Here is a 26818-nt window from a genome sequence, read left to right on the forward strand (position 1 = left end):
CAGGCAATCAAAATTCAGGTGCTTGGCAACTGGTTCATATTTACGACGGTTGCAGTGTCCCGGGGTGTCACGTGTTCCCCGTTTTGGGACCTTCCGACAAGCAAAGTCAGTGGTTCACTTAAACAACCGTGGTGACTAACTCGACAACTACATTGATCCACTTAACAACCGCGGCAAGAAAGATCGTAAAATGGGACACAACCCAGTGGAAATTTTCCAGTTAGCCATGGAAATGTTGGGCTCAGTTGTGGGTCGTAAGTGGAGGACTACCTGTAATCTTTTGCTGATTGGGACTTCTTTAAAAAATAGGGGGCTATCTTTCTTTTGATCTAAACCCTCTTATTCTTATTTCTCCAGGATTTCAGCGTCACATATGGGCAATGCCCAGAGATCACAGTATACACCGGTTGCTGTTACTTTCCAAGTGCAGGACAACTCCACACTCTGTGGACAGAGAATAAGAAATCGCTCCTCAGTATGCTGGTGGAGGTGAGTTTTGATGGGCTGTTGCTGGGTGTCAATTATGGGTGGTCATCGACTTACAGCAGTTCGTTTAGTGACCAGGGCTGGGATTCTACCAGTTCGCACCTATTCGCTAAAACCGGTTGTTAATCTTCTAAGCAGTTCAGAGAACCAGCTGTTAGAAGACATTACAGGGCTAATCCTGTAAGAAAGGCAGGAAGGAAACATTCTGGTGTTGCTAACAGAAACTGCCTCTCCGTTAACCCTTATTACATTCTTGGCAGGACTAGACTTCCTGTCTCTGGAACGTCTCTGGAGTTTTTTCCCCCCTCCTTTGCTGGTACTTTGCTTGTGTGGAGTGACCATTCAAAGTTACATTGGCACTGAAAAAAGTGACTTATGACCCTTTTTCACACTTACAACTGTTGCAGCATCCCCACAGTCATGAGAGGCCAGGCGAGGAGATGCGTGCCTCGATGTGAGTGATATTATTGGCCACACCCAGCCAATAACATGACCACCAAGCCACGTCCACCTAAGTCACATGACCACCAAGCCACGCCCACCACCTAAGCCACGCCCCACAGAACCGGTTGTTAACATTTTTTGAATCCCACCCCTGCGTGCATGCAAAGTTACTGTTGGGCTCCAGGCATGGTGATACTTACCTTGGAGCCCGCCAACTCTGACGGGGCTCAAGTGGATGACGTGGCTGTGGGGGGCTCCCAGTTTGAGCCTCCCTGGCGCCAATGCATTTGCTGAGCCGACAGCAAAAGAGAATCTGTCTCGGGCGGTGGAATGCGGCGTTGGGGAAGCCCCGACATTGATGACGTCAACGTTGGCAGCCTCCAGGCGCTCGGCGACCTGACGGGGCTCTTGCGAGATCCAAGACACTGGCTGGCACTGGGATGATAATTGGGGAGGGGGTGTATGGGATTGATAGGTGGATAAAGGCTAGACAGGGTTGATAGGCGGCATTAGGGTCGACAGGGATTAACGACCCACGATTACCACCCGGAAAATGAAGCAAGTAGGATGATTAGAGAGTGGGGCGTGATTAGGAGGTGGAGGCGTCCAGCAGGGGGCATCGCCACGGCTATAAACGGCGCTTGGGAGGCAGACGCTCTCTGCGCTAACCTTGATCGGCTTCTTGCCAGGTGGAGCGTTCGTTGTTTGTGATTAAACCAAGCTTTAAACCACTGAACTGCGAGAGTTTGGCTTGTTTATCCTGGCCAATCCTCAGGCTTCTAGAAGATCGGCCGAGAGTTGCAACGGCGCTGAAAAAATTGACTTAGGACCGTTTTTCACAGTCAACAAACTCTGTGGCATCCCCAGGGTCATGTGATCAAAATTCAGGCGCTTGGCGACTGGTTCATACTTAGACCGCTGCCATATCCCAAGGTCACCTTTTACAATCTTTTTACCAGCAAAGTCAAGGGAGAAGTCCGATTCACTTAACAACTGTGTCACTGACTTGACAACTGCAGTGTTTCACTTAACTCTGGCAAGAAAGATTGCAAAATGGGGCAGAATTCACTGAACAATGTCTCGCTTAACAGCAGAAAATTGGGGCTCCATTGTGGTCGTAAGTCAAGACTTAACCTGTACATTCAAACGTTTCGGTTTGTGACTGCTCCAAAAGCAGTAGACTAAGATTTCAGAATCGGATCTCATGTACGTCTTGAATATAGAGAATAGGAAAAAAAGTGGAGCCTCGGGTCGTGACTGTTATCCGTTCCCGGACTTCAGGCATGACCCAATTTGGTCGTGTGCATAAACATGACTGACCGCGCATGTACACAGTAAAAAAAAAAAATGGTGCCAAAGGGGAAATCGGCACGGAAAGAGAATCTTTCCTTGCCAATTTTGTTCACCTGATTTTTGAATCGTGACCCGATTCAAAAATCAGGCGGATTTTTTGTTTGCCACCCGATTTGGACACAAGCAGGAACATTTGCGACCCGAGGTTCCACTGTAGGTGGGGGGAGAGGCTGGATGATAAGCTGGGACAAGGGAATTTTCTCTCACACTGGAAGATCAGCCGATGACCTCGGAAAAAATGGCTTTGCTTTTCAATTTCTCCATGCCCCTCAGGTCTTACGGCAGGGCCTTTATGCTGGCTAGAGCAACGGTTCCCACCAACCCAGCCTGGCCCAGCACAGGGGGTGGAAAGAAGGGAATTGGGAGGGGGGCGAAGGGAATGGTTTGGTGTGAGTGGTAGGCAGGCGCAAGCGGGCACAGCGCAAGGGCCCAAAGCTCAGGCAAGTCTCTGCTGCTCACCCAAGTGGAGCTTTGCCCGTGCTTGCCTGTTTGCGGGACCTGGTTTCTGAATGGGCCGCCCAGGGAGTGGGGGTTGGAAACCCCTGGGCTAGAGTCAGGGGTGAGATTCTACTGGCTTGGACCGTTTCGGGCGAACCGGATGTTAAAGTTACATCCGGTTCGCCGAATTGGTATTTCAACCGACTAGCTGGCCCCACCTACACGGCCCCTCCCAGGAATCTCCACGAGGCCCATTTTCAGTGGAGGTAAGCGCAGGGTCCGTGCGGAGGCTCTGGGAGGGGGAAAAACGGGCCTTCCAGAAGTCCAAAAACGGGCCTGATTCCAGCTTCTGGAGGACCTCCAGAGCCCCGGGGAGGCCGTTTTCACCCTCCCGGAGGCCCGGGGGAAGCCTCCAGACCCTCGGGAAGGAAAAAATGGCCTCCCGGGGCTCTGGAGGCCCACTGGAAGCCGAAAGCAGGAAGCTCCGGTAGGCCATGCCCACCCAGCACCCGGGCAGTGAACCAGTTGCTGGGATTTTTGAATCCCAGCCCTGGCTAGTGTACTGTAAACATCCAGAAAAGGTGTATATCTATGGGTTCAATCTGATTCGTTGAGCTTATCATCTGTTTTTGTAGATACAGGGATGCAAACAGATTGAAGCGATTGACACGAAAGTTTGCAGTAAGATAGTTTAGAAGGTCGTAACGCAGAGCAGTCAAAACGCTGCAGGGTGGATAGATAGAAACTTCTTCCGCTGGCATAGAACATCTACATTTTCATTCTGTCAAGAATCTTGGAAAGATATTCCTCGATTTATGACTGGCCGCTTAAGTGATTGTTTGAAGTTGCAGCAGACTAAAAAGTTACTTACAACCTGTCCTCAGAATTATGACTTCCATACCACCTTTATGGTTACATTGTAGCATTTCGGGTAATTGGCAACCAACTTGCACTTGCAACTGTTTTTTTGCTGGATAAGTTGGTTGGATTTGGGCTTATAACCATGGAATTCACTTAAGATAAGATAAGATAAGATAAGATAAGATAAATTTATTGTCATAGTACTCAGAAACCTGAGAACAACGAAATAAGGTGCTCTTTCACAACATACAATTGAACAACACCAAAAGACATATACAAATAACAATGTAAAACAAATTAAAAAACAAATAACAGTTAAAAACTGTACAACCAGGATATATATATGTTAAGACCACCAGATTCATAACTCTGCATTTAACCTGATCACAGCACTTGGGTAAAAGCTATATTTAAATCTACTTGTCCTGGCTTTCAGCACTCTATATACTTACAGGAATGTGGTGACTCACTTCAGAACCATCATAAAAAAAAAACATTCAAAAAATTGAATCTGCTCACATGGTGATTCGATTAGAACAGCAGTGACTTAACGACAAAAATTCTGGGTTCGGTTATTGTTAAGTCAAGGACTGTCTCCCTTCCATATGCAAGAAAATATGTCTGCGCATACGACGCTTACAAGGGACGTGTTTCGTAGAAATTGTAACTATGTTTCCTGCCCTGTTTCCCTCCCACCCACCCACCCACCCTGCTTTTCCTCCAGGTTCACAAAGGAGTCTATGGCTTTGTCAGAGACAGGCACGGCCGGCCGGTGTCCAAAACCCAAATTGTGTTCAACGAAGGGATCAAAGTGTGCACCAAGGAAGGCGGCTATTTCCATGTGCTTCTCGCTCCAGGCTATCACAAGATCCACGCTATAGCGGAAGGCTACCAGCAGCAGCACGTCCAGGTACAGGGGAAGCCTCTTGCTCTAGCCTGGCTCCACTTTGGAATAAATGCCATGTGGAATGAGGTGGCATAACTGGCAGCCCTTTTTTAAAATATATATTTATACTAGTACACACACACACACACACACACACACACACACAGCAGGTGTGGCTGCTGGAGGTTCGCAGGAGTTCAGGAGAAGCTAAGATTCTGTGCAGTTCGGAGAACACCCCCAAATCCCACTCCTGCCTGGCCCTGCCCACCCTGCCCCTCCCTTCCCAGGAGCCCCCCCACGTCCCGTTTTGTATACAGGTTAGGGTTAGGGTGCGCGGGGAGGCTCGGGGAGGGCGAAAAACGGACCTCCTGGGAATTTGGGAAGGCTGGAATCAATCCTGTTTCTGGCTTCCAGGGAGCCTCCGGAGCCCGGGAGGCCATTTTCGCTCTCCCGGAGGCTCAAGGAAAGCCTCTGTAGCCCAAGGAGGGCAAAAACGTCCCACCCCGCCATGGTGCAGGAGGCCAACTAGGCCGTGGCCACACCCACCAAGCCACCGGGCAGAGAACCCATTGCTAAAAATGTTTGAAGCCCACCCACCCCTGCACACAACACCCTCCTTTAAACACATCAGCTGGAGGTCCGGGCTGACTCTGCAGCAGTGAGAAAGTTACCTCACCGCCCCTGGTTTGCTTATGTTCTAGCGTGAATCCTTGAATGCCCCGAGCGCATCCACACGATGGTTCAGAACACCTGTTTTGTCCTTTTCAGGTCTTGGTTCGCCACGACATGGCCAGCTTCCTGCATATACAGTTTGACATAGACAACAAGATCTTCGGCCTTCCAAGGGAGTTGGTGGTTACAGTAGCAGGTAGAACCTAGTACTGTTATCGGCGGGGTATTTTACGGGGGGGCAGGGGAGGGACGGGTGTTTGTGTCTGAATGGCTCGTTGGATGTGGAGGCAAACAAACCACTTTTCATCACTCTGGCCTTGTAACCGTTTTCCTTTGACTTGCTTGCTCTACATTTGCATCCAGCATTCCCTTTATTTCACGATTTTTCTCGTTTTTGAACTGCCCGTCTCCCTCAGACTCTGGGTGGAGTACAATAAAATGTTAAACTATAAAAACAGTATATCAAAGATTGAACAAGGAGGCAAGGATGATTAGACACTGTTAAAACGAGTTAACCTGGGACGGGAGGGCTATTGGCGCACTAATCAGCCCCACAGCTGCATGTTCCTATATGAGCCCCAAGTAATGTCTCAGAGCCATGTTTACACACTGTTGCAAAAGGCCAGGAGAATGGGGGCCCGGCTCACCTTTGGAGATGGAGACAGAGTGAGGCCTATGGCAGAGAAGGCCTCTTCCTGCGCCCCACCCATCGATTCTTTAACTCTTTAATTCTTTAACTTTAATTAAGCTTTAACTGATGGGATCTGCAACATACCTTCTCTGCCTGACCGGGTGGGACAGGTCGATGTGATCTTTTCACATCTTGCTTGCATAGACGGTTTATATTTAATGCAAACTTATAATAGCAATAGCACTTAAGACTTATATACAGCTCCACGGTACTTTACAGCACTCTCTGGACAATTGAGAGTCAGTTATCTTGCTCCCAACAATCTGGGTCCTAATTTTGCTGACCTTGGGACAGATAGAAGGCTAATTCAGTCTTGAGGTGGTCGGGATCAAACTCCTGACTGTGGGCAGAGTCCGCTGCATCACCAAAGCTCATAAAATGCCCCTTCCATACCATATCACAACAATAGCACTTATATACCGCTTCAGAGTGCCTTATAGCCCCCTCTAAACAGCTTACAGAGTCAGCCTCTTGCCCCCAACACTCTGGATCCTCATTTTACCGACCTCGGAAGGATGGAAGGCTTGAGTCTGGTGAGATTCGAACTGCTGGCAGTCTGCAGTGCTGTACTCTAACCACTGCGCCACCACAGCTCTAAAATGCAAATTCTACACTGGGTTGCTGAGCTGGTCTTGCATTCACATGTATTGATAGATGTGAGGGGTCTTTAAGAGGGAAGATTACTATCTTCTTCAGACTTCGGTGCCTTTTTTTGATCTCTGCTGAGATAATTACAGGCAAGCATGCTTAACCTTTGTGCGCATGGCCTGAATCTAACAAGGGCCTCTGCATTTTGTCATCCCTTTTCCTCCGCTCAGGTGCAACCATGTCAGCTGTGATCCTCACAGCCTGCATCATCTGGTGTGTGTGTTCCATCAAGACCAACCGGCACAAAGATGGCTTCCACCGCCTACGGCAGCACCACGATGATTACGAGGACGAGATCCGCATGATGTCCACCGGCTCCAAGAAGTCGCTCCTGAGCCACGAATTCCAGGATGAAACGGACACCGAGGAGGAAACAGTTTACACCAGCAAACACTGATCTTTCCCGTGGCGGGGAGTTCCCCTGCCGAGACACATTTCACTAACCTGAGCATCATTTCAAGCCAGCGGACGTAGAATGGGCGACCTTCCAAACCTCAGTTCTTGGTTCCAGGCCAGTTTCTGCTTTACGCACAAGAAGGCTGGACTGGACGGCTGGCTGGCTGTTTGCTCTTCTGTTTGGAATCAGAAGTGGACCCCTCCAGGCGATTTAGCTAGGGTAAAACGGACACTCTGGTCACAGAAGCTGCCACGGAAAAGCGGCTGGCTTTTTCTGATACTTTGAAAAGTTTCTCTTTAAATCCTTCTAAATGCTACTTGGTGGGAAAAATACACACGGTTTGTCTAAGCTGCTTATCCACTGCAGCTTATGGACAGTTGGAACTTACTTTCTTGCCTGCCTGCCTGCCTGCCTGGAACAGTTTTCAGAGTTGGTGTGAAGGCGTTAACCCCGCTCCCCCCCCCCCACACACACACACAAATTTAATCCTCTTAATTATGGAGAGTAAAATTCCTTCTGCTGAGAATGACTTCAGGTCAGGCCTTCTGGGGGCAGATACGCCGTCTTGAAAATATTGAGATACGGGAAGATCTCCCTCTCCCGTTTATAGCTGCATCTGCTGTTGTTGCTGTTTTTAAAACACAACACTTACTTTAATTACCTTGCTGCAGCATTTCTGCTGGTTTTCTTTGGGAATATAGAATAGCAGGAGGTACAGAGGGAACTCCCCATAAGCCTAGTACTAATTGGAGATTGAAATTTCAGCTTGGTGCCAAATATTGTTTTGTAATTTATTTCTGGAGCCTGCGGGCGCATCCAGGAACTGGTTTGTTTGACGGGCGGCTTGCCAGTCTAGAAAATAACTTTTCATAAGAACGTTTTCTGCTTTGAAAGCGTCCGGTCGCTTTTTCGGGAAAATGCCTTGTTCTTCCCTTTTCAACATGAAATCTCTTAATGGCAGTCTCTGCTCTTCTGCCAGGACAGAATTTTGTGTGGAATTACACAGTTCTCAGATTCTTCTTTTTTGAACTGTTGTGGGTCTGTTCAGGAAAGAAGGCGGTACCAATGGTTGCTTGTTCCTCACGTTATATGGGTGTATAAAAGTTAGCCTTTTATTCTTGTAGCACTTTGGTGTGAAATGTTTAAAAGAGGGGCTTAAATGTTTGAGAAAAGCGAGAAGCTGTTGTACAGCTGATTAAGTACTAGTCTTGGACTAGAAAACCATCTTTAAAACAAGATCATTTTCCTGTTTATGCCTCGGGGAGTTTAATTCCACCATTCCTTGATAAAGGTAAGGCATGTTGGATTAGAATATAGTTGAAAACATTATCTGCATTATCTCCAAAGAACTGGATTTATTAGAGAATCCATTTTGGTTCTCGTTATACCCCAAGACCTCAGACTCCTCAAAAAAATTTCTGGTTTCTCAAAACTTGCCAGAAATGGGGACAATGACTTATTTTGATGGCTTATCTCCAGAGGCTTGGTTGTACTAATAAAAGATTTCTCAAAATAGTTTTAAACGTCAAACCCACTTTAAAACTGGGGCATTATTAATAATGTTGGATTCTGGTTATCATTCCCAGGAAGTTCATCGACAGATAATACATGCTAGCTATCAGGACACTAAACGTTTAGGCTACATTGTTGAACGTACTAGGAAGTAGAACAAATTGTAGGAATAACCTTTAAAGTCATCAAGTTAAATGTATTAATTTTATCCTTTAGCCGTTGATTCTGGATTCAGTTCATTTTAGCCCCTCCCATCTGCTAGAAAGTATGCAGTACTTAAAAAAACAAACAAGTGCCTCAGTCTATTAGCATTATTAATTATCTTAGTATATCCATGCCAGTAGATTGTCCTAAGGTTCAAGCGATGCTATCCCGGTTGTGTTTCTGCTTTAATTCAACTTTGCTGCTTCTGATCCAATTACCCGCCAGAGCTTTCTTTGAAATAAAGTTGGATGGTAACTGACTCCAAATCCCTAGCTGGGGTCTGGGGATAGGTTCCTTTAATCTCTACTGGAATGTACTTCACCCTCTTCATAGCCTGTCAGAATTTAAAAAGAAACGCAGTTCATAAATCTCTGGATTAAACTTGCCAGCAATAACTGGTGTGTTGAGCGCCAGCCACAGGTCTCCTTTCATCATCTTGTTCGAATCTCGATAGAAGCCAAACTTGGAAGGTCTTGGCGTGTTCGGGTCTTTTCCTGTGTAAGATTGAGAGCATCCTGGCAACATTTCGACGAGGTCCCACTCGCCATCTTCAGGCTGGTACTTTTGACTTCGTGCTTGTGGGAGCAAAGTGTGATCGGAGCTGCCATCTCTCTATAAATACTGGTGGGGAGGTGTGATGTACTGGCTCTGTTGTAAGTGGGCTGGCTGGCTGTGTTGTTATTTCTTGATTGGTTGATGGAGTTGATGTTTGCAGATTGGCTGGCTTTTTTGGTAAGAACTTCGTGCTCGCACAAGCACAAAACTGAAAGCACCAGCCTGAAGATGGCGAGTGGGACCTCGTCGAAACGTCGCCAAGATATTCTCAATCGTACACGGGAAAAGACCCGAACACACCAAGACCTGCATATATACATTTCATAGAAAATCTACGAAAACATTTTATATATATAACGTTTTATATATATATTTGTTTTCTTAAGTTTTCGCGGGTACTTACATGTATGGTATTCAGCTTTGTTCGGGTATTTTCCCACATCATTATAGTTGTGCTTTTAAAGTTGTAGTGACGTTTCGGCAGAATCTCATCTGCCATCATCAGGCTTCTGTATTGAATACATACATACATACATACATACATACATACATACATACATATGGATCTTTGGTTATTCAGGTTTTCTCCTGCGTAGAATTGGAAATATCTAGGTGACATTTCGATGAAGTCTCATTCATCATCTTCAGGCTTGTGTCTTCAGCCTTGTGCTTCTCAGAGTAATTTTCACATTACTCTGAGAAGCACAAGGCTGAAGACACAAGGCTGAAGATGATGAATGAGACTTCATCAAAACGTCGCCTAGATACTTCCAATTTTACGCGGGAGAACACCCAAATAACCAAAGATCCACATACAAATACCCACGAAAACCTCAGAAAATAAATAAATATATATATTTAAAACAGGGTAGCTGCCTGCCTTTTTGTATAGTGAGTCTGGCGGAGAAGAATAAATGGCAGCTACCTGTGTGGGTTTGCCACTTTGATTTGGGGTGGGGGGAGGGAGGGGATCTGTGTCCTGTGCCTTCAGAAGTAGAAGTTGAAAGGAAGGGCTTAGGAATGCAAAACCGATTAGTGTCACTTGACAACTTGAACGTCTGTACGTCAAACAAAGACTTCTGCAAGTGTATTTGATTAAAAAAAAAACCTGTATGCTAAGCTCTAATCTGTATAAAACTCCTTTATGGTTTCTTTCCTTTCTCTGCTCTATTGGCTTCATCAGTTACATCCCCTAGGACCGTGATGGCAAACCTATGGCACGCATGCCATAAGTGGCACGCAGAGCCATTTGTGCAGGCGCGCGAGCCCCAGTCAAACGCACCTGCACTGCGCATGCCTGTGCCTCCCGGCTGATTTTCAGCCTGTTTGAAGCCGTTTTCACCCTCCCAGGGGCTCGAGGGAAGCCTCTGCAGCCTTGGGAGGCTGGAAAATGGGCTTTCCAGAAATACCGGAAGTGCCATTTTCGCCCTCTTGGAGGCTCGAGAGAAGCCTCCGGAGGCTGAAAAACGGGCTCGTTTCAGTATTTCCGGAAGGCCCATTTTTCGGCCTCCCGAGGCTGCAGAGGTTCCCCTCAAGCCTCCAGGAGGGTGAAAACGGACACAAACAGGCTGGGTAACAGACAGACGCAATCAGCTGGGAGGCGCACGCATGCGCAATGCAAGTAAGGTGGTAGGGAACATTGTGCGTGCATGTGCGGGGGGTGCCGCATTGCATTGTGGGTACAGGCACGTGCATGCTTTCGGCACACCACAACAAAAGGTTCGCCATCATTGACTGCCCTAGGATGTATACAGTAGTAATTTCTGTCTGGTTTTTTAACCATTTCGGTCTTTTGTCTGAAAGTGCCCCCGAAGACAGACATCAAAATCTTTCTCTGCCATCATGAGAGGCACGGCCTGGAATATCTGTACAAATAATCCTCGATTTACGACCACAGTTGAACCCAGAACTTCAGTTGGCTAAGTGAGTTTTGCCCCATTTAGATGTTCAGTGAATCACTGCAGTTCCTAAGTTAATCACACCGCTGTTAAGTGAATCTGGTTCCCCCCCCTGGACTTTGCTTGTCAGAAGGTCGCAAAAGGGGATCCTGTAACCCCCGGGGACAGTGCAACCGTTATAAGTGTGAGCCAGTTGCCAAGCATCCGAATTTTGATCACATGACCATGAGGATGCTGCAGCAGTCGTAAGTGTGAAGAACGGGCCTAAGCCACTTTTGTCAGGAACCTTGCAGATTTGAATGGTCACTAAAAGAACTGTTATAAGTCGAGGATTATCTGTAGTCCTCTCAGGTAAATGCAACTAATGCGTTCTACAGATGCAGGCAGTCCCTGACTTACAACAGTTCATTTAGTGACCGTCCAAAGTTACAAGCAGGAGTCTCTCTACCTCACCAGACAAATGGCTGTCCTGTCTCTTCTTAAAAGCCTCCAGTGATGGAGCAGCCACGATTTCTTGTGGCCAGCTGTCCCCCTAGTTAATTGTCCTTACTCTTAGGAAGTTTCTCCTGAATTCCAGGTTGCTTCTCTCATTGGTTAGTTTCCATCCGTTGCTTCTCCTCCAGCCTTCAGGGGTTTTGGAGAATAATTTGACCCCCTCTTCTCTGGGGCAGCCCCTCAAATGTTGGCATACTGCTATTTTATTCCCCCCTAGTCCTTCTTTTCTCTAGACTGACCAAATTCAAATCCTGCAGCCATTCTTCATATATTTTAGGTCTCCAGGCCTGTAATCCTCTTACTTGCTCTTCTCTGCACCTTTTTCCAAAGTCTCAACATCTTTTTTTGTAACATGGTGATCAAAACTGGATGCAGAATATTCCAGGTGTGGCCTTACTAAGGCTTTAGAAAGCAATACTAATCCTTTTTTTTTTAAAGTGGTTCCTACGCCCAGGTTCCCCGCTTCTATCGAGCACACCGGGAAACGGCGCCAGAGTGAGTTGATCCTGCTCGAATCGGCATTTGCGCAATCGTATCAGTACAAGCGTGCATGTGGGGAAATGAGGCTTATTTCCCGCGTGCCAAAAGTCAACCCGTGGGAATGGGGAAGCGAGTCACGGCAGCTAACAGGAGCAAAAGGCTAACGGCAAAGTTCTCCGCGGAAGGGAGGTTGTTGATATTGTATGAAAAAGATCAGGCGATTAGCTAACTAGAGAAGGAAGATAATTGCTAAGAAGTGGAAAAGTTAGGGGAAAAAATGAAAAATGCAATTATTTTTGTTGAGCTTCACAACGCAGAGGCAGCATCCAGCGAGGAAGCAGCAAGGAAAGACTAGATTAAACTAGACTAGAGTATAGTAATAGTATAGTAACAGTATAATAGTAATTGTATAGTATAGTAACAGTAATAGTATAATAGTAATAGTATATTATAGTAATAGTATCATAATAGTATAATAATAGTATAGTATCAGAAAGGTATGAAGTGGAATGGAATAGACTAGACGACTAGAATAGAACAGAATTTATAATAATAGACTGGAATAGAGAATAGAATGCAGACTGGAACAGACCAGAATAGAATAGAATAGAATAGAATAGAATAGAATAGAATAGAATAGAATAGAATATAGAACAAAACAGAACAGAATAGAATAGAATAAAAAGAATGGGAAGGGACCTTAGAGGTCTTCTAGTCCAACCCCTGATTAGGCAAGAAACCCTAAACCAGTGATGGCTAATTTTTTCGACACCGTGTCCAAAGAGCACACACACACACACACACCCAAAATGCGTGCGTGTCTCCCATGCATGTGTGTGCGCTCCTGTGCATGCACCCCCCCTCCACATGCACCTCGCACATGTGTAGCAGAGATCCAAAGACCAGCTGGCATGCTTGGCAGAGCCGAGCTGAGGCAACAGCTCGCATGCCCACAAAGGGCTCTGCGTGCCACCTCTGGCACGCCTGCCATAGCTTTGCCATCATGGCCCTCCACCACTTCAGACAAATAGGTTGTCCAATCTCTTCTTAAAAACTTCCAGTGTTTGAGAATTCACAACTCCTGGTGGCCAGCTGTTCCACTGGTGAACTGTCCTCACTGTCAGGAAATTTCTCCTTGGTTCCAGGTTGCTTCTCTCCTTGATCGGTTTCCATCCATTGGAAGGGGCTTTGGAGAATAGCTTGACCGATAAAAGGTTCATGTGCTGGTCAGCCATGTAGAATACAGGTAGTCTGTCAGGATTCCGGCAGTGGCCCTCATTTAAATCCTGAGTCTCGAGCCAAACTTCTAAAACTTCAAAAATATTTATTGGGAATTAATATGTCCAGCACTGCCTGGGTGCAGCCGACTCTGAGACACGTAATCCACTGTCACCCTTGACCCTGGTTTTCCCCCCCACCCCTCTGGGCGTATCATCATTCATATCCTCCAATGGGACACCTTCATAGCCCAGAGTCATCAATCATGTTCTCCAGTTAGAATTTTGCGCAGCAGAAACTTCGGTCACCTAGTTACTATCTTTGAAAAAAAACATTTATGGAATGCACTTTCGGTTTGCAAGCTGCCGTACTGCTCCCCCATCCCTTTCCGTTGGCCACTCTAAAAAGACCAGAGAAATATTTTATGAGTTGACATAGTCCCCAACTTACAGCGGAGCCCAAAATTTCTGTTAAGTGGGACGTTTTAAATGAGTTTTGCCCCATTTTACACCCTTTCCTGCCACAGTTGTTAAGTGAATCGCGGCAGTTGATCGGTTAGTCGGCCGGTTGTTAAGTGAACCTGGCTTCCCTCTTAACTTTGCTGGTCGGAAGGTCGCAAAAGGTAACCTCTGGAATGGTCATAAATACAAACCACTTGCCAAGCATCTGAATTTTGACCCTATGACCATGAGGAAAGCTGTAACGGTCATAAGTGTGAAAAATGGTCCTAAGTCGCATTTTTCAGTGCCATTGTCACATTGAGCGGTCGTTAAATGAACCTGTAAGTCGAGGACTACCAGGAATTTTTAAATCCCCCACTAGTCTTTTAATGATTTATGTATTGAGACTACAACTCCCAGGTGACTTAATCTGAAAAGGGTTGGCCTTGGGCAGGGTTCAGCAGGGGCAGGCTGGGGAATTCTGGGAGTTGAAGTCCACCCATCTTAAAGCTGCTCAGGTTGGGAAACCTTAGCTTTGAGCTTAGAGAAAATGGTGGTTTCCTTTCAAAGAATATAAGGGCCTTTAGAGATCATCCAGTCCTACACCCTGCCTAGTGCAAGAGACTCCATTTGGAGCAGCAGCCCCAGTTACGGATCGGTGACTAGCATCTATTATTTGTGAACAAATTCTTGCTACAAAAGTTCTTTGGTTATTTGAAAACAACTATCTGGTCAGTAGTAGATAGCCTGGCTGGTAGTCAAAACAAAACGCTTTCTCCTGGGAACCAAGGTCATCCCCCCACCCCCAGGTAGCAGTTGGAGGAGAAGAGGAATGACCAAAGGAACCCGCCAAACACCTTAATTGGACAGTGTGACCTGTGCCTTTTGGGGGGGCGGGGGGGAAACAATTGTTCTTTTAATTATGCGACAAACCTGGGAAAATATTCAGAGTTGGCTTCCACTAGCTGTGCCGATATGATGCGCTCAATAAACATGTTCTTTGAGGAATCAGCTCGCCTCGGAGTTCTGCTTCCAATTGGTACATTGCTCGGAGCGCTGACAATGTCTGCAAGAAAACCACCAAGCTCAGAGATCACCAAGGACCTCCAGTCTTCCTCCTCCTCCTCTTCCTCCTCCTCCTCCCTTCTACTTCTGATGATGTTGCCTAGTTGGGTCATGAAATGTCTGCAAGAAAACCACCCAGCTCAGAGAGCACCAAGGACCCCTCAGTCCTCCTCCTCCTCCTCCTCCTCTTTTCCTGATGATGTGACCTAGTTGGATAATGACACCACTGCAAGAAAGCAACCAAGCTCAAAACTGCCTCTTCCCCACTATGGTTGTTCTCTCTTTAAATTAATTGGCCAGCGCCAATCAAGTAAATTATGAGGTTGCCTTCTTCCAAGAGTCCACCGAGGTAGAAAACAGCTCCAGCTATTCCCTGATGCTGGTTGCCAAGGGAGGTAACCCCAGCAGTTGAGTCTTCTCTTGTGCAAACATATAACAACAGCACCTCTCACTGCTTAAGTCTCCAGGGATACGTGTCCCGGTGGGGGAGTGGAAGGCAAGGCTTTAATCACAGGAAACGGGCTTGAGAAGGAGGGACGGCAGGCATTGCACTAAGAATTATTTACATACTTATTTGTTTTCTTGCTGCCCATCTCGCCAGGAGGCGATTCTGGGCAGCTTACAGTGTTAAAAACCATCCATCATCTATCTGCCCATTTGTCTATCTGATCTACCTATCTAGCTATCCATCCATCCTGTTGTCTACCTATTTACCTACCTACCTCTGTCTATATATTCCTATCTATTCATCTCTATATTATTTGTCTATGTCTGTCTGTCTATCTGTGTATCTCTGTATCAGTATCTATCATCTACCTACCTACCTATCATCTATCTATAGATAGATCTACCTCCAATCTACCTACTTATTATCTCTGCCTGTCTCTATCAGTATCTACCTATCTACCTACCTTCCTATTATCTATATCCCTCCAGCCATCTAATCTACCTATCTATCTACCTATTATCTCTATCCTATCTATCTATCATCTATCTATCTATCTATCTATCTATCTATCTATCTATCTATCATCTATCTATCTATCTATCTATCTATCTATCTATCTCTATCATCCCTCTCTTTCTCTCACTTCATATCTATCTATCTATCTATCTATCTATCTATCTATCTATCTATCTATCTATCTATCTATCTATCTATCCATCCATCCATCCGATCTACTTACCTACCTACCCATCCAGCTACCTACCTACCTATCTATTCTCTCTCCCTCCACCCCTATTCTGCACTACTAATACTATTAACCTTCTCATCACTCCTTATTGCCCATCCCCTCCCACTTGTGACTGTATGACTGTAACTTTGTCGCTTGTATCCTTATGATTTATATTGACTGTTTCCTAGTATGATTTGATTGCTTATTATTCCCTATGACTATCATTAAGTGTTGTACCTGATGATTCGTGACTCTTGACAAAAGTAACTTTTCTTTTATGTACACTGAGAGTATTTGCACTAAGACAAATTCCTTGTGTGTTCAATCACACTTGGCCAATAAAGAATTCTATTCTATTCTATTCTATTCTATTCTATTCTATTCTATTCTATTCTATTCTATTCTATTCTATCATCTTTCTATTTAACTGATTTTATATCCATCCATCCATCTATCCATCCATCTTACCTATGTAATTCTTTCTTCTTTCTTTGTTTATTAAATTTATTCGCCATCTCGCGTTTCTGCTATTCTGAGCGGCTTACAATAAAATGATGGTATTAAAAAAAGATTAAAGATTGGGAGATAATAAATGCATGAATTACTGAATACCTTTTCCCAGTTAAGACCCTCTGCTCCAGGGACCGATGGTTCACCTAACAACATAGCAAACCCTCCCGCCCATTTCATTTTACAACGCGGAAAAAGAATCTGTATCATTATCTAAGCTATTGAATCAAACTTGACAACTTTGGGACTTGTGGACTTCAACTCCCAGAATTCCCAAGCCAGCGTGGCTGACTGAGGAATTTTGGGAGTTGAAGTCCATAAGTCTTCAAGTTGCCAAGTTTGGAGACCTCTGTATGAAATGGTGTTGAGAATAACAATCAGCCCAAAGAACCCAGCAAAAGACGCCTATCTCCATGCCGTTCGCTTGCATTAAGCACGAACACGCGAATACACCCCCATGCACACGTGTAAGGGCGGACACGGGTTAAGCGACGTCTCCGACCCGCAGACTTCCTTAAGATTATTCATCACAAAGCAAAAAAAAAAAACCGAAACAGACCCCGGAGGACTTTTCCGTCCACCGCCGAAAGGGGGCAGTGCGGAGATTTAGGAGGGCGTTCTGCGCCTCGCTTTTTCCTTTTCGATGGTTCTCGCCTCCTCTCTTCTCGCGGACGGCTCCTCGTTGTTCGGAAGCGAAGGCGAGGGGGCGCTCTACCCTGGTCGCTCTATGGCCGAGCGCTCTGCCGGTTTGCGTCGGGGAGGGCTGACGTTGGTCAATAAAAATGGCGGCGGCGGCGGCGGCGGCGGGGAGCAGCAACTACTGGGAGGGTGAGTGGGGGACGCGGCGGGGAGGGGCCACACTCCAGGGGAAGGGCGTCCGCTTTGACACCCCCTCCCCAGAGCTGGAAGCCGAGAGCCCAACCGTCCAGCCCCGCCCCGAGCTGGACTACAACTCCCATCATCCCCAACCCAGCAGGGCCAATGTTTGGCGGTGCGGGGGGGGGGCAATCTAGCCGATCCCCGAGGCACCAGGGAAATATAATATAATATATAATATATATGTTATATATATAATATATATATAGTAACACACAACCCCGGAAGGAGATGGGTTATGTGATCCCTCTGCGGATTGAGGATGATGGAATTCAGGCCGGGGGGGGTTGCCTCTCGAGAGCGTCTGGCCGAGCCCAGAAACCGGGGAATGGGAGATGGGGGTGGAGCGGTTGAAAAAGCCCCCACCCAACCCTAAATCCTCTGGGGGAGGGGTGTCAAAGGTAGATAAACAGATAATCAGAGTTGGAAGGGAGCTTGCAGGTCATCTAGTCCAACCCCCTCCCACCACCCAAGCAGGAGACCCTACACCATTTCTGAGAGAGGGCAGTCCGGTCTCTTCTTGAAAGAGCCTCTTGAGGTGAAGCTCCCACAACTTCCGGAGGCAACTTCTTTTCCACTGAATATAGATTAACAGAGTTGGAAGGGACCTTGTAGGTCATCTAGCCCAACCCCCTGCCCAAGCAGGAGAGCCCACACCGTTTCTGACAGATGTCTTCTTGAAAGTCTCAAGTGATGGCGCTCCCCACAACTTCCGAGAGAGACAGGAGGGTCGTTGCAGGGCAAATATCTGGGCTCTTTTGGGGTGGGGAAGCGGGGGGTGTCTTTGGGCTGGGAGGGGGGTCTCCAGAAGTGCCTGGCTGAAGTTGGGCGACTGCCTGAGGGATCAACAGCGTCAGCTCCCACCTTAAGAGCGGGAAAACAACAACAACAACAACTGGGAGCTCTGAGATAGACTGCTCCTAGACAGGGAGGCTCTTTTTTTCAGCTTGCAAGAGGCAGCCTGGGGAAACTTGTCCTGCAAGAATTGTGGAAGAACCATGCCCGTGCTTGGGGAGCAGGAGAGAGAGAAAGACCCTCTGGAAGATTTCCGTAAGGAATTGAGCCAGGGAGGGGGAATCTGGGGGTGCAAAAAAAAAGAAAAAGGAAAAAAAAGGACCGATCGGACGGAGCCAAGAACTTCTTTCGTAGGGGGCGAAGTGCAAGGTTGACTTGACACCTAGGTGTTTCTCAACCTTGGTACTTTTATGATAGGTGGATGTCAACTCCCAACAGTTCCCCAGTCATCAACGCCCATGCATCTGAAAGCATGCTTACTGGGGGATTCTGGGAGTTTCTGGGGGTAGAAACCCACCCCTTTTTGAATGCAGGCTGGGGGATTCTGGGCATTGAAGCCCACCCCTCTTCAAGCAGGCTGGCTGAGGAATTCTGGGAGTGGAAGTCCTCCCCTCTTAAAGCATCCTGGCTGGGGGATTCTGGGAGCGGAAGCCCTCCCCTCTTAAAGCAGGCTGGCTGGGGTATTCTGGGAGTGGAAGTCCTCCCCTCTTAAAGCATACAGGCTGGGGGATTCTGGGAGTGGAAGTCCTCCCCTCTTAAAGCAGGCTGGCTGGGGGATTCTGGGAGTGGAAGTCCTCCCCTCTTAAACCAAGCTGGCTGGGGAATTCTGGGAGTGAAAGCCCACCCCTCTTAAAGCATACAGGCAGGGGGATTCTGGGAGTGGAAGTCCTCCCCTCTTAAAGCAGGCTGGCTGGGGAATTCTGGGAAAATAAAATCCACCTGCCTTAAAGTTGCCAAGGTTGATAAACACTGTGTTGATCCAACATTACAGAATGCACACGTTTATCTTTAGAAGATGTCCTCAGTTGGACAAAGTGAACTCCAGAAATATGCAAATAGAAGAATTTTCCTGATTGCTCAGTTGCTGCCAGTTTGCAAAGATTTCCCCTTCGGATATACAGTATAAAAGTTGGACTTTGCCAACGGTTTAGATCTGGATTGCTTTGTTTTCTTAGATATTCAGATTTCTTATCCCTTGGTTGGCTAGGGAACTCTGGGAGTTGAAGTCCACGGGCCAAGTCAGATACGCCTACCCTGTTTCTCCAACAATACGGCCTCCCCCAACAGGAAGTCCCAGCATGTTTTATAGGCATGAAATGAAATTAAGCCCCCCAAATTAAGGCCTGTATTAAAACATGCGAAATGAGGGGGCGGGGCTTGCCGTTAGGAAGTACTTTTGTTGCACACCCGGATATGGTGCTGCCTGCATTGACCCGATACGAAGTGCCCCACCAACGCCGAGGTCAACATCCAAGTTGTCGCCGCCCGCCCGCCTGAAGATGCAAGGGGGGAATTAAGTCACCCGAAAAGACGAAAGCCATTTTTGGGCTCAAAAAAAAATAAGACCTGGCCTTATTATATGAGAAACACGGTATTTTAGAATCTCCAAATGTCATTTCGAGCAGCTTGTTGGTGACTTTGCAGGATTGGAAGAAAGCAGCGAAGCCTCCATTTTTTTTCTTCCTCTTCTTTGACAGATCTAAGGAAACAGGCCCGGCAGCTGGAAAACGAACTGGACCTCAAGCTGGTCTCCTTCAGTAAATTGTGCACCAGCTACAGCCATGGCAGTTCTCGCGATGGAAGACGCGACAGGTATAGGTACTGTCACGCTGCTATTTCATTCGATTTTTCATTGCGACAGCCCATTTCCTCCATTTGCTTTCGTTTTTGCGCTTCTGGACATTTGCAATTTTTAAATTTGCAGGAATAAGGGAGCCTCGCTTGGAAAATTCAAAAATCTGAATAGGTAAGGCCTTCCCTTTCCTCAATCCAGGCCTACATTTGCAGCTATTTTACGTATTTAAATGTATTAAATTTTTGCAAATATTGGAAAAGTAATCTTCGACTTGCAACCACAACCACCACCAAAATTTCTGTTATTCAAGGGACATCGGTTATGTGAGCTTTGCTCCGTTTTTACTCCCTTTCTTGCTGCCACTGTTAAGTGAGTCGCTGCAATCGATAAGTCGGTAACGTGGTTGTTAAGCGAATCTGGCTTCCCCATGGATTTTGCTGGTCGAAGTGATTGCAAAAGGGGAATCCCGTGACCTTGGGACACTGCGACGGTCGTTAAGTGTGAACCCAGTTGCCCAGCGTCTAAATTTTGATTTTCATGGGGATGCTGCAAAGGTCGTGACTCTGAAAAATGGGTCATAAGTCACTTTTTCTCAGTGCTGTTGTCTAACTTTGAAGGGTCGCTAAATGAACTATTGTAAGTCGAGGAAGACTTCTATTGAGGTGGTTTGGAGTCCAGCCAGTTTGAATACTTGAAATGCGTTTAAAAATGAAATGAGAGCCAGTTTGGTGTAGCGGTTAAGGTGCCCATCTAGAAAGCAGGAGGCGGTGAGTTCTAGTCCCATCTTAGACATGAAAGCTACCTGGGTGCCTTTTGGCCGGTCACCAAGAGACAAGGAATTCTAGTCCTGCCTTAGACAAGAAAGCCTGATAGGTGACTTTGGACCAATCGCTAGGAGATGGAGAGTTCTAGTCCCGTCTTAGGCATGGAAGCTACCTGGGTGCCTTTTGGCTGGTCACCAAGAGACAAGGAATTCTAGTCCTGCCTTAGATAAGAAAGCCTGATATGTGACTTTGGACCAATCACTAGGAGATGGAGAGTTCTAGTCCCATCTTAGGCATGGAAGCTATCTGGGTGCCTTTTGGCCGGTCACCAAGATACAAGGAATTTTAGTCCTGCCTTAGACAAGAAAGCCTGATAGGTAACTTTGGACCAATCGCTAGGAGATGGAGAGTTCTAGTCCCGTCTTAGACATGAAAGCTATCTGGGTGCCTTTTGGCCGGTCACCAAGAGACAAGGAATTCTAGTCCCGCCTTAGACAAGAAAGCCTGATAGGTGACTTTGGACCAATCACTAGGAGATGGAGAGTTCTAGTCCCGTCTTAGGCATGAAAGCTGGCTGAATGACCTTGGGCCCATCTCTCTTTCGGTCGAACCTACCTCACGGGGTTTTTGTGGGAAAAAATAAGGGGAGGCAGAGTATTATATAGGTTCACTGCCTGTAGAGTTGTAATTGCAGGAATGTCATTATCTTGATGGCAAACCTCAGGTAATGAATGTTTACAAAGCAAATACAACTCAGGCAAACAAAATCACTAATGCAAAGAAGGATTAGAGAGAGGAAGTAAACATATGTTAGACTTTAACTAGAGATAATTAATTGTGTAAATTACTATGCTAAACAGTAACGAAAGCTGAGCAGAAACTAAAGTTAACCGATGTTGGAGGATTACTAAAAATGTGTATAAATGCAAGACTAGACTCCAATAAAGTCCATCATGATTCATTTGATCATGATCAAACACCTCGACTGCCTCGTCATTACAACAACTGCCTTGAATTTCTTACAAGGTAATAAAGGTGGGATAACACTCTTAACAAATGTGAACGAAGATTTCCCGCCACATGTTAAAATTTAACGCTACCTCTGTGTTGTTCCTTGCTCAGCTCGGACACAACGCCTCTTCTGAACGGATCCAGCCAAGACCGCATGTTTGAAGCGATGGCTGTGGAGATTGAGCAACTCTTGGGGAAGGTAAGACCAGCTCTGACTCCTGCTGGAAAAAAACTGAAGGTCTGTGGAGGTTCTCGATTATTATCCAAGTCGTAGTTGTCCCAACTACAAGAGCCGAAGAAGCTTCTCGGCTGAGAAGCGAAATGTCTTCAAAAGAAAAAAAACAAGGAAGGTCCCGTTGCTTCCTGGTTAAAAAAAAAAAGCCCCTTTGAGACAACCCAGGATCTGGATGGCAGAGAATCTCTACAGAGGTAGAGATTTATCCCATTTGGGATAAAAGTTCTTGGAATGGTGTGGGAGGAGGAATGGTTTTCCAGAGGAAAAAAAAAATGGAGACAAGAGGAGCTTGTGGTGACTGACCCAAAGGGACGTGGCACGAAAGCAACAAAGTCACAAAAGTAGGTAAAGTCCCTTTAAAACTTCCAACTTGGCCCCCCATGTCCAAGTTATCGTCGGCTGGAGGAAAAAAAAACCTCTGCCAAGAACAGTTTTTAAAGGGAAGAAATTCAGTCCGAACACAAAGTACATATAGATTATAAATTAAAAACCAACACAAACCACAGCTGCAGCAATTAACGAGACAGGGCAGGATAAGGAATTGCAGACTTCCAAAAGATAAGGAAAAATACACAGTTGGGAGGACGCCAGAACCCAGATAAGACATGACAAACGAAGATAATGCAAGCTTTGCTTCCAGCAAGGTGCTGTTTGCAAACGCCCTTTTAAAATCCTGTTTTCCCAGCTGCAGCTAATGAAGGGAATCAGGGCCCTTTCCTCTCCCGTAAGCCATGTTGCTCCCTTCTCTCCGTTCTTCCCTGCGTATCCTAGGATGAAGAGGGGATGAGCCTGGGTCTTCCTCTGAATGCCCAGCTGGACTTTGCCCTTCTCCAGTTTCCTCCACAGCTACCGGAGCCACACTCCTACTCCCTGTCAGCTGCTCGACCTCCCCCTCAGAATCAGATCCCAACAGGGACATGACAAAACTATTAGCACCACTCAGGTGACCCTGAGGACACAGAGAGACCTCCCGGTGGCCTCAACGACCCTCTAAAACAGGGGTAGTCAGCCTTTTTATATCTACCGCCCACTTTTGTATCTCTGTTAGCAGTAAAATTTTCGCTCACCGCCCACCGGTTCCACAGTAATGGGGATTTATAAAGGAGGGGACAAAATCCCTACCGCCCACCATAAAAGCTGGAACGCCCACTAGTGGGCAGCGGGAACCAGGTTGACTGCCACTGCTCTAAAAGGATGCAAATAGATATTTAGCTATGAGATGAACATCCTTCAAATGGTGTGGGAGGAAGAATGGATTTCCAGAAAAAATTGCAGACTACAGGAACCATGTGCGCTTCCGTTTGAGATGCAGGCAACACAAACCCGTCCTCAACAGGACCGTGCCTGTCTTCATTGGCGAAGGGACGCAGGGCAGAAAACATCCTGCAGCCAAGAAGTCTCCACATCCATTTGCACCACTCCGGTGACCCCGAGGACGCGGATAGACCCGCAAGTGGCCTTAACGGCTCTCTAAAAAGAATGCAAACGACCAGCAAAACGCTAACACTGTAAACCACTCAGAAAGGGCGTAAAGGGAGGTATATAAATCTAAGTGCTACTGCTAGTAAGTCGAGGAGTATACCTAAATCAGAAATATTCTATGTTGGATTGTGCCCAGTTTTAAGTCGAGACAATGGGCTTATACAATAACAATTGGTTTAACGCAGGGATGTCTGTGGCAACTTGACTTGGGGACTTCCAACTCCCAGAATTCCCCAGCCAGCAAGGGGGAATTTGAGGTTTTTAATCAAGGGTCTCCTGCTTGGATGAGGTGGGTGGGGCTGGAGTAGATGAGAGGTCGCCAATCTTTTCCACCTCAGGGACCACCAAACTCATACTTTTAAATCCCGTGGACCAGAGACCCTGGGAAAATCCCCCAAAAGGCTGCAGGGAAATTCCCCACCCCGTTTTCCTACCGATCGTTCTTTATTTGGGATCGCAGGATTCCGTCTCCAGCTCCGTTCTCAGGAGAGAGAGAGAGACTTTTGGCTTCATGCAAAGAAAGCAGCAGAAGCCACAGAAGTCTTTCTTTCTCTCCCCCAAAACTCCGCCAGAAATGAGTCTTTGCCGGCGCAGCCTCTTGGGGCAGGAGGCCTTGCAGGGTCCCCATGACTCATTTCTGGTGGAGTTTGGGGGATAGAAAGAAAGACTTTTGCTGCTTTCCTTTCGTGCAGCCACAAGCAGAAGAAGAAAGAAGTGGAAAGAAGCAGCTCGCTGGCCGGGCGAGGCGCATGGGGCAAGTTCCCCCCCCTCCGCCCTTTCCCCCCTCCCCTCACTACCTCGTGTTGTTCACAATGCAAGCGGCGCAAGCCTTGTCTTCTCGTGGGCCATGTGGGCGGCGCAGCCTTGTGTTCCTGCGCAGCCTGGATTAATTGCTTTGGGGGGGACATTTCTCTGGACCACCAACATTTTCTTACAGACCACCAGTGGTCCCTGGCCCACTGGTTAGCAACCACTGGACTAGAAGGTCTCTTCCAACTCTGATTATTTGTCAATATATTTGATGCATCATGTCAAGTCTGCTGCTTATTGAGTTGTTTGTCACAGATCCACAAAAAGCTCCTGTTTCTCAAAGCCGCTAACGCTCTCCTTTCTCTCTCGTAGCTGACAGCGGTCAACGACAAAATGGCGGAGTACACCAACAGCGCTGGTGTCCCCTCCCTCAATGCGGCTCTGATGCACACCTTGCAGCGGCACAGAGACATCTTACAGGTAAGGCAGTCTCCCTGAGCGTGGGCTTTCGGCTCCCCCATCTGCAGACAGTCCTCGACTTATGACTGCAATTGAGCCGAACGTGCCCGTTGCTAAGCGAGACATCGGCTAAGTGAGTTCTTGAATAAAAATACTTTATTAAACAAATGTGTACAAATACAGTAACATCAAACTTTCCACTTATCGCAACTTAAGCAAAACAGCGTTCGCTCAATCTGACATTTCTCACTCAATGCAAGATACTCTTTCACGGTTATTACTTTAAAGATATAATACAAAGGTTCATCTAATAATATTACAAATCTAATTACATGTAATGTTACTAGTTTCCGTCATACCTTTTTATTTGACTTTGTTTTATTAATTTCATGTCTGTCTTCTAGCCAATTATACCAACAATTCCAAATCTCGTAATATTCTGATTCCTCTTTCTTTTTTTAAGTTCCAATGACAGCCTGTCCATTCCTGGTTTCCATTCAATTTTAACTTTAGTGATTTCTTCAAGCCAATTACTAATTTTCCTCCAATACTTTTCTGCCTTTGGGCAGGGCCACCACATATGATAGTAGGTGCCCTGCTCATATCCACATTTCCAACAGCTTTGCCGGGTTATTAGGAAACGTTTTGGCAAGTCTCGCTGGCAGTAGGTGCCAGCGATAAAACAATTTTGTATAAATTCTCCTTGTAAGTTGTGGATAGAGTTAATTTACCGTTCTTAAGCGAATCCCTGCCGTAGTCACACAGTCGTTAAGTGAATCTGGCTTCTCCACTGACTTTGCCGGTCAGAAGGTCGCGAAAGTTGACCCTGGGGCACTGCAACCATCATAAACACAGGCCTGTTCCCAAGCCTCAGGATTTTGAACAGTGAATACGGGGAGGTTGCAACCGTCATACAAGTATGAAAAATGCCCCTAAGTCAACTTTGTTCAGTGCTGCTGTAACTTCGAACGGTCACTAAATGAATTGTTGTAAGTCGAGGATTCCCTGTATATTTGCCGAGCCTTTTAGAGTTAAACATTAAACATTCCTGTTCACAAAGCCAGGGAAAGATCTCTTCCCCAGCTTTAAAAAAAAAAATTAAATTATTAAACAAAAATGTTGCAAAGTTTCTTTCCTTCCCATCTGGGTCATTTTTAAATCAATTTAAGCGTTAATGTTTATTAGGGGAATTCTGGGAGTTGACGTCTACAAGTCTTAAAGTTCCTACCGTGTTTTCCCGAAAATAAGACCTACCCGGAAAATAAACCCTAGTGTCATGCCGTTGAGGGAGTCTTACTACGAGGGGGAGATTGAGCAGTTGACAGGGAGTGGGAATATGGCTCTGGTGGCCGTGGAAGAAACGGAGGAAGGGCGCAGTCCAGCTGGGCAGTCAAAGGGAGACCCCAGCCGATACCCTCTTCATCCTAGGGCACGCAGGGAGGAACGGAGAAGGGAGCAACATGGCTTACGGGAGAGAAAAGGGCCCTGATCCCCTTTGTTAGGAATATGAGTCACCTAACAGCTATTTGGGTTAGAAATATAAAAACCAGGATAAACATTTTAAAGCTGTATCTTTAAGAAAATGCAAAACTATAATTAGGTGTGCTTTCAAAAACGGCTATAAGATGGAGCCAGAAACCTGGTTTGTTTAGTCTGAGTCTCAGAAGAGAGTGTGAGTGTCTCTCTGTTTCCTTCTGTTGGAAAGTATTGCCGTTCCTCCATTTCTTCTAATTGACTGATATTACTGGATTTGATGTAAGTCTGATACTAAACTGTTTTTGACACTGGACTTTGATATTTGGATTATCCCTGGATTGCAAAACTGACTGATTTTACCTGTGAATGACTTTTGGACTGCTTATTTTGGACTTTGCTTAAACTTTCTGGAAGTAAAAACCTACATTTACTGTACAGTGTATCTGTGTGCTGTATGTGTATTATTCAAACACTACTCTCTATACGTCTCCCTGTATGCGCTCATTCTCCTAACGGGGAATTACCTCAACACCTTTCATTGGTTGCAGCTGGGAGAACAGGATATAAGGGGGGCATTTGCACACGCCTCCTTGCTGGAAGCAAAGCGTGCGTTATCTTGGTTGACCTTTATCTGGGTTTTGGTGTCCTCCCAACTGTGGGTAACCGTGTTATCCTTCGCAAGCCTGCAATTTATTATCTTGGCCTGCCGTGTTAATTACTTCAGCATGGTTTGTGTTGGGTTTT

General features: G+C 46.4%; 2 protein-coding genes across 3 annotated transcripts in view; both read left to right on the top strand.

Annotated features, from left to right (window-relative positions):
• The window catches only part of CPD (carboxypeptidase D), a 51999-nt gene extending 41696 nt beyond the window's left edge, over positions 1-10303 (top strand). The window contains exons 18-21 of the mRNA XM_026723048.2: positions 358-489; positions 4307-4492; positions 5237-5336; positions 6650-10303. Of these exons, the coding sequence (XP_026578833.2) occupies positions 358-489; positions 4307-4492; positions 5237-5336; positions 6650-6876 (645 nt within the window). The 3' untranslated portion in view covers positions 6877-10303. The remainder of the gene's footprint in view (positions 1-357; positions 490-4306; positions 4493-5236; positions 5337-6649) is intronic.
• A 6883-nt stretch (positions 10304-17186) lies between these two features.
• The window catches only part of GOSR1 (golgi SNAP receptor complex member 1), a 40428-nt gene continuing 30796 nt past the window's right edge, over positions 17187-26818 (top strand). Inside the window, exons 1-4 of one of the 2 annotated variants that reach the window (XM_026723049.2) lie at positions 17187-17259; positions 19800-19920; positions 21784-21871; positions 24512-24619. In XM_026723049.2, the coding sequence (XP_026578834.2) occupies positions 17214-17259; positions 19800-19920; positions 21784-21871; positions 24512-24619 (363 nt within the window). In that variant the 5' untranslated portion in view covers positions 17187-17213. The remainder of the gene's footprint in view (positions 17260-19799; positions 19921-21783; positions 21872-24511; positions 24620-26818) is intronic. The other variant, XM_026723050.2, reaches the window with a different exon arrangement.

The sequence above is a fragment of the Pseudonaja textilis genome, chromosome 1 (genome assembly GCF_049901715.1).
Source record: "Pseudonaja textilis isolate UNSWEBS1 chromosome 1, rPseTex1.2, whole genome shotgun sequence".
NCBI classification, from domain to species: Eukaryota; Metazoa; Chordata; class Lepidosauria; order Squamata; family Elapidae; genus Pseudonaja; species Pseudonaja textilis.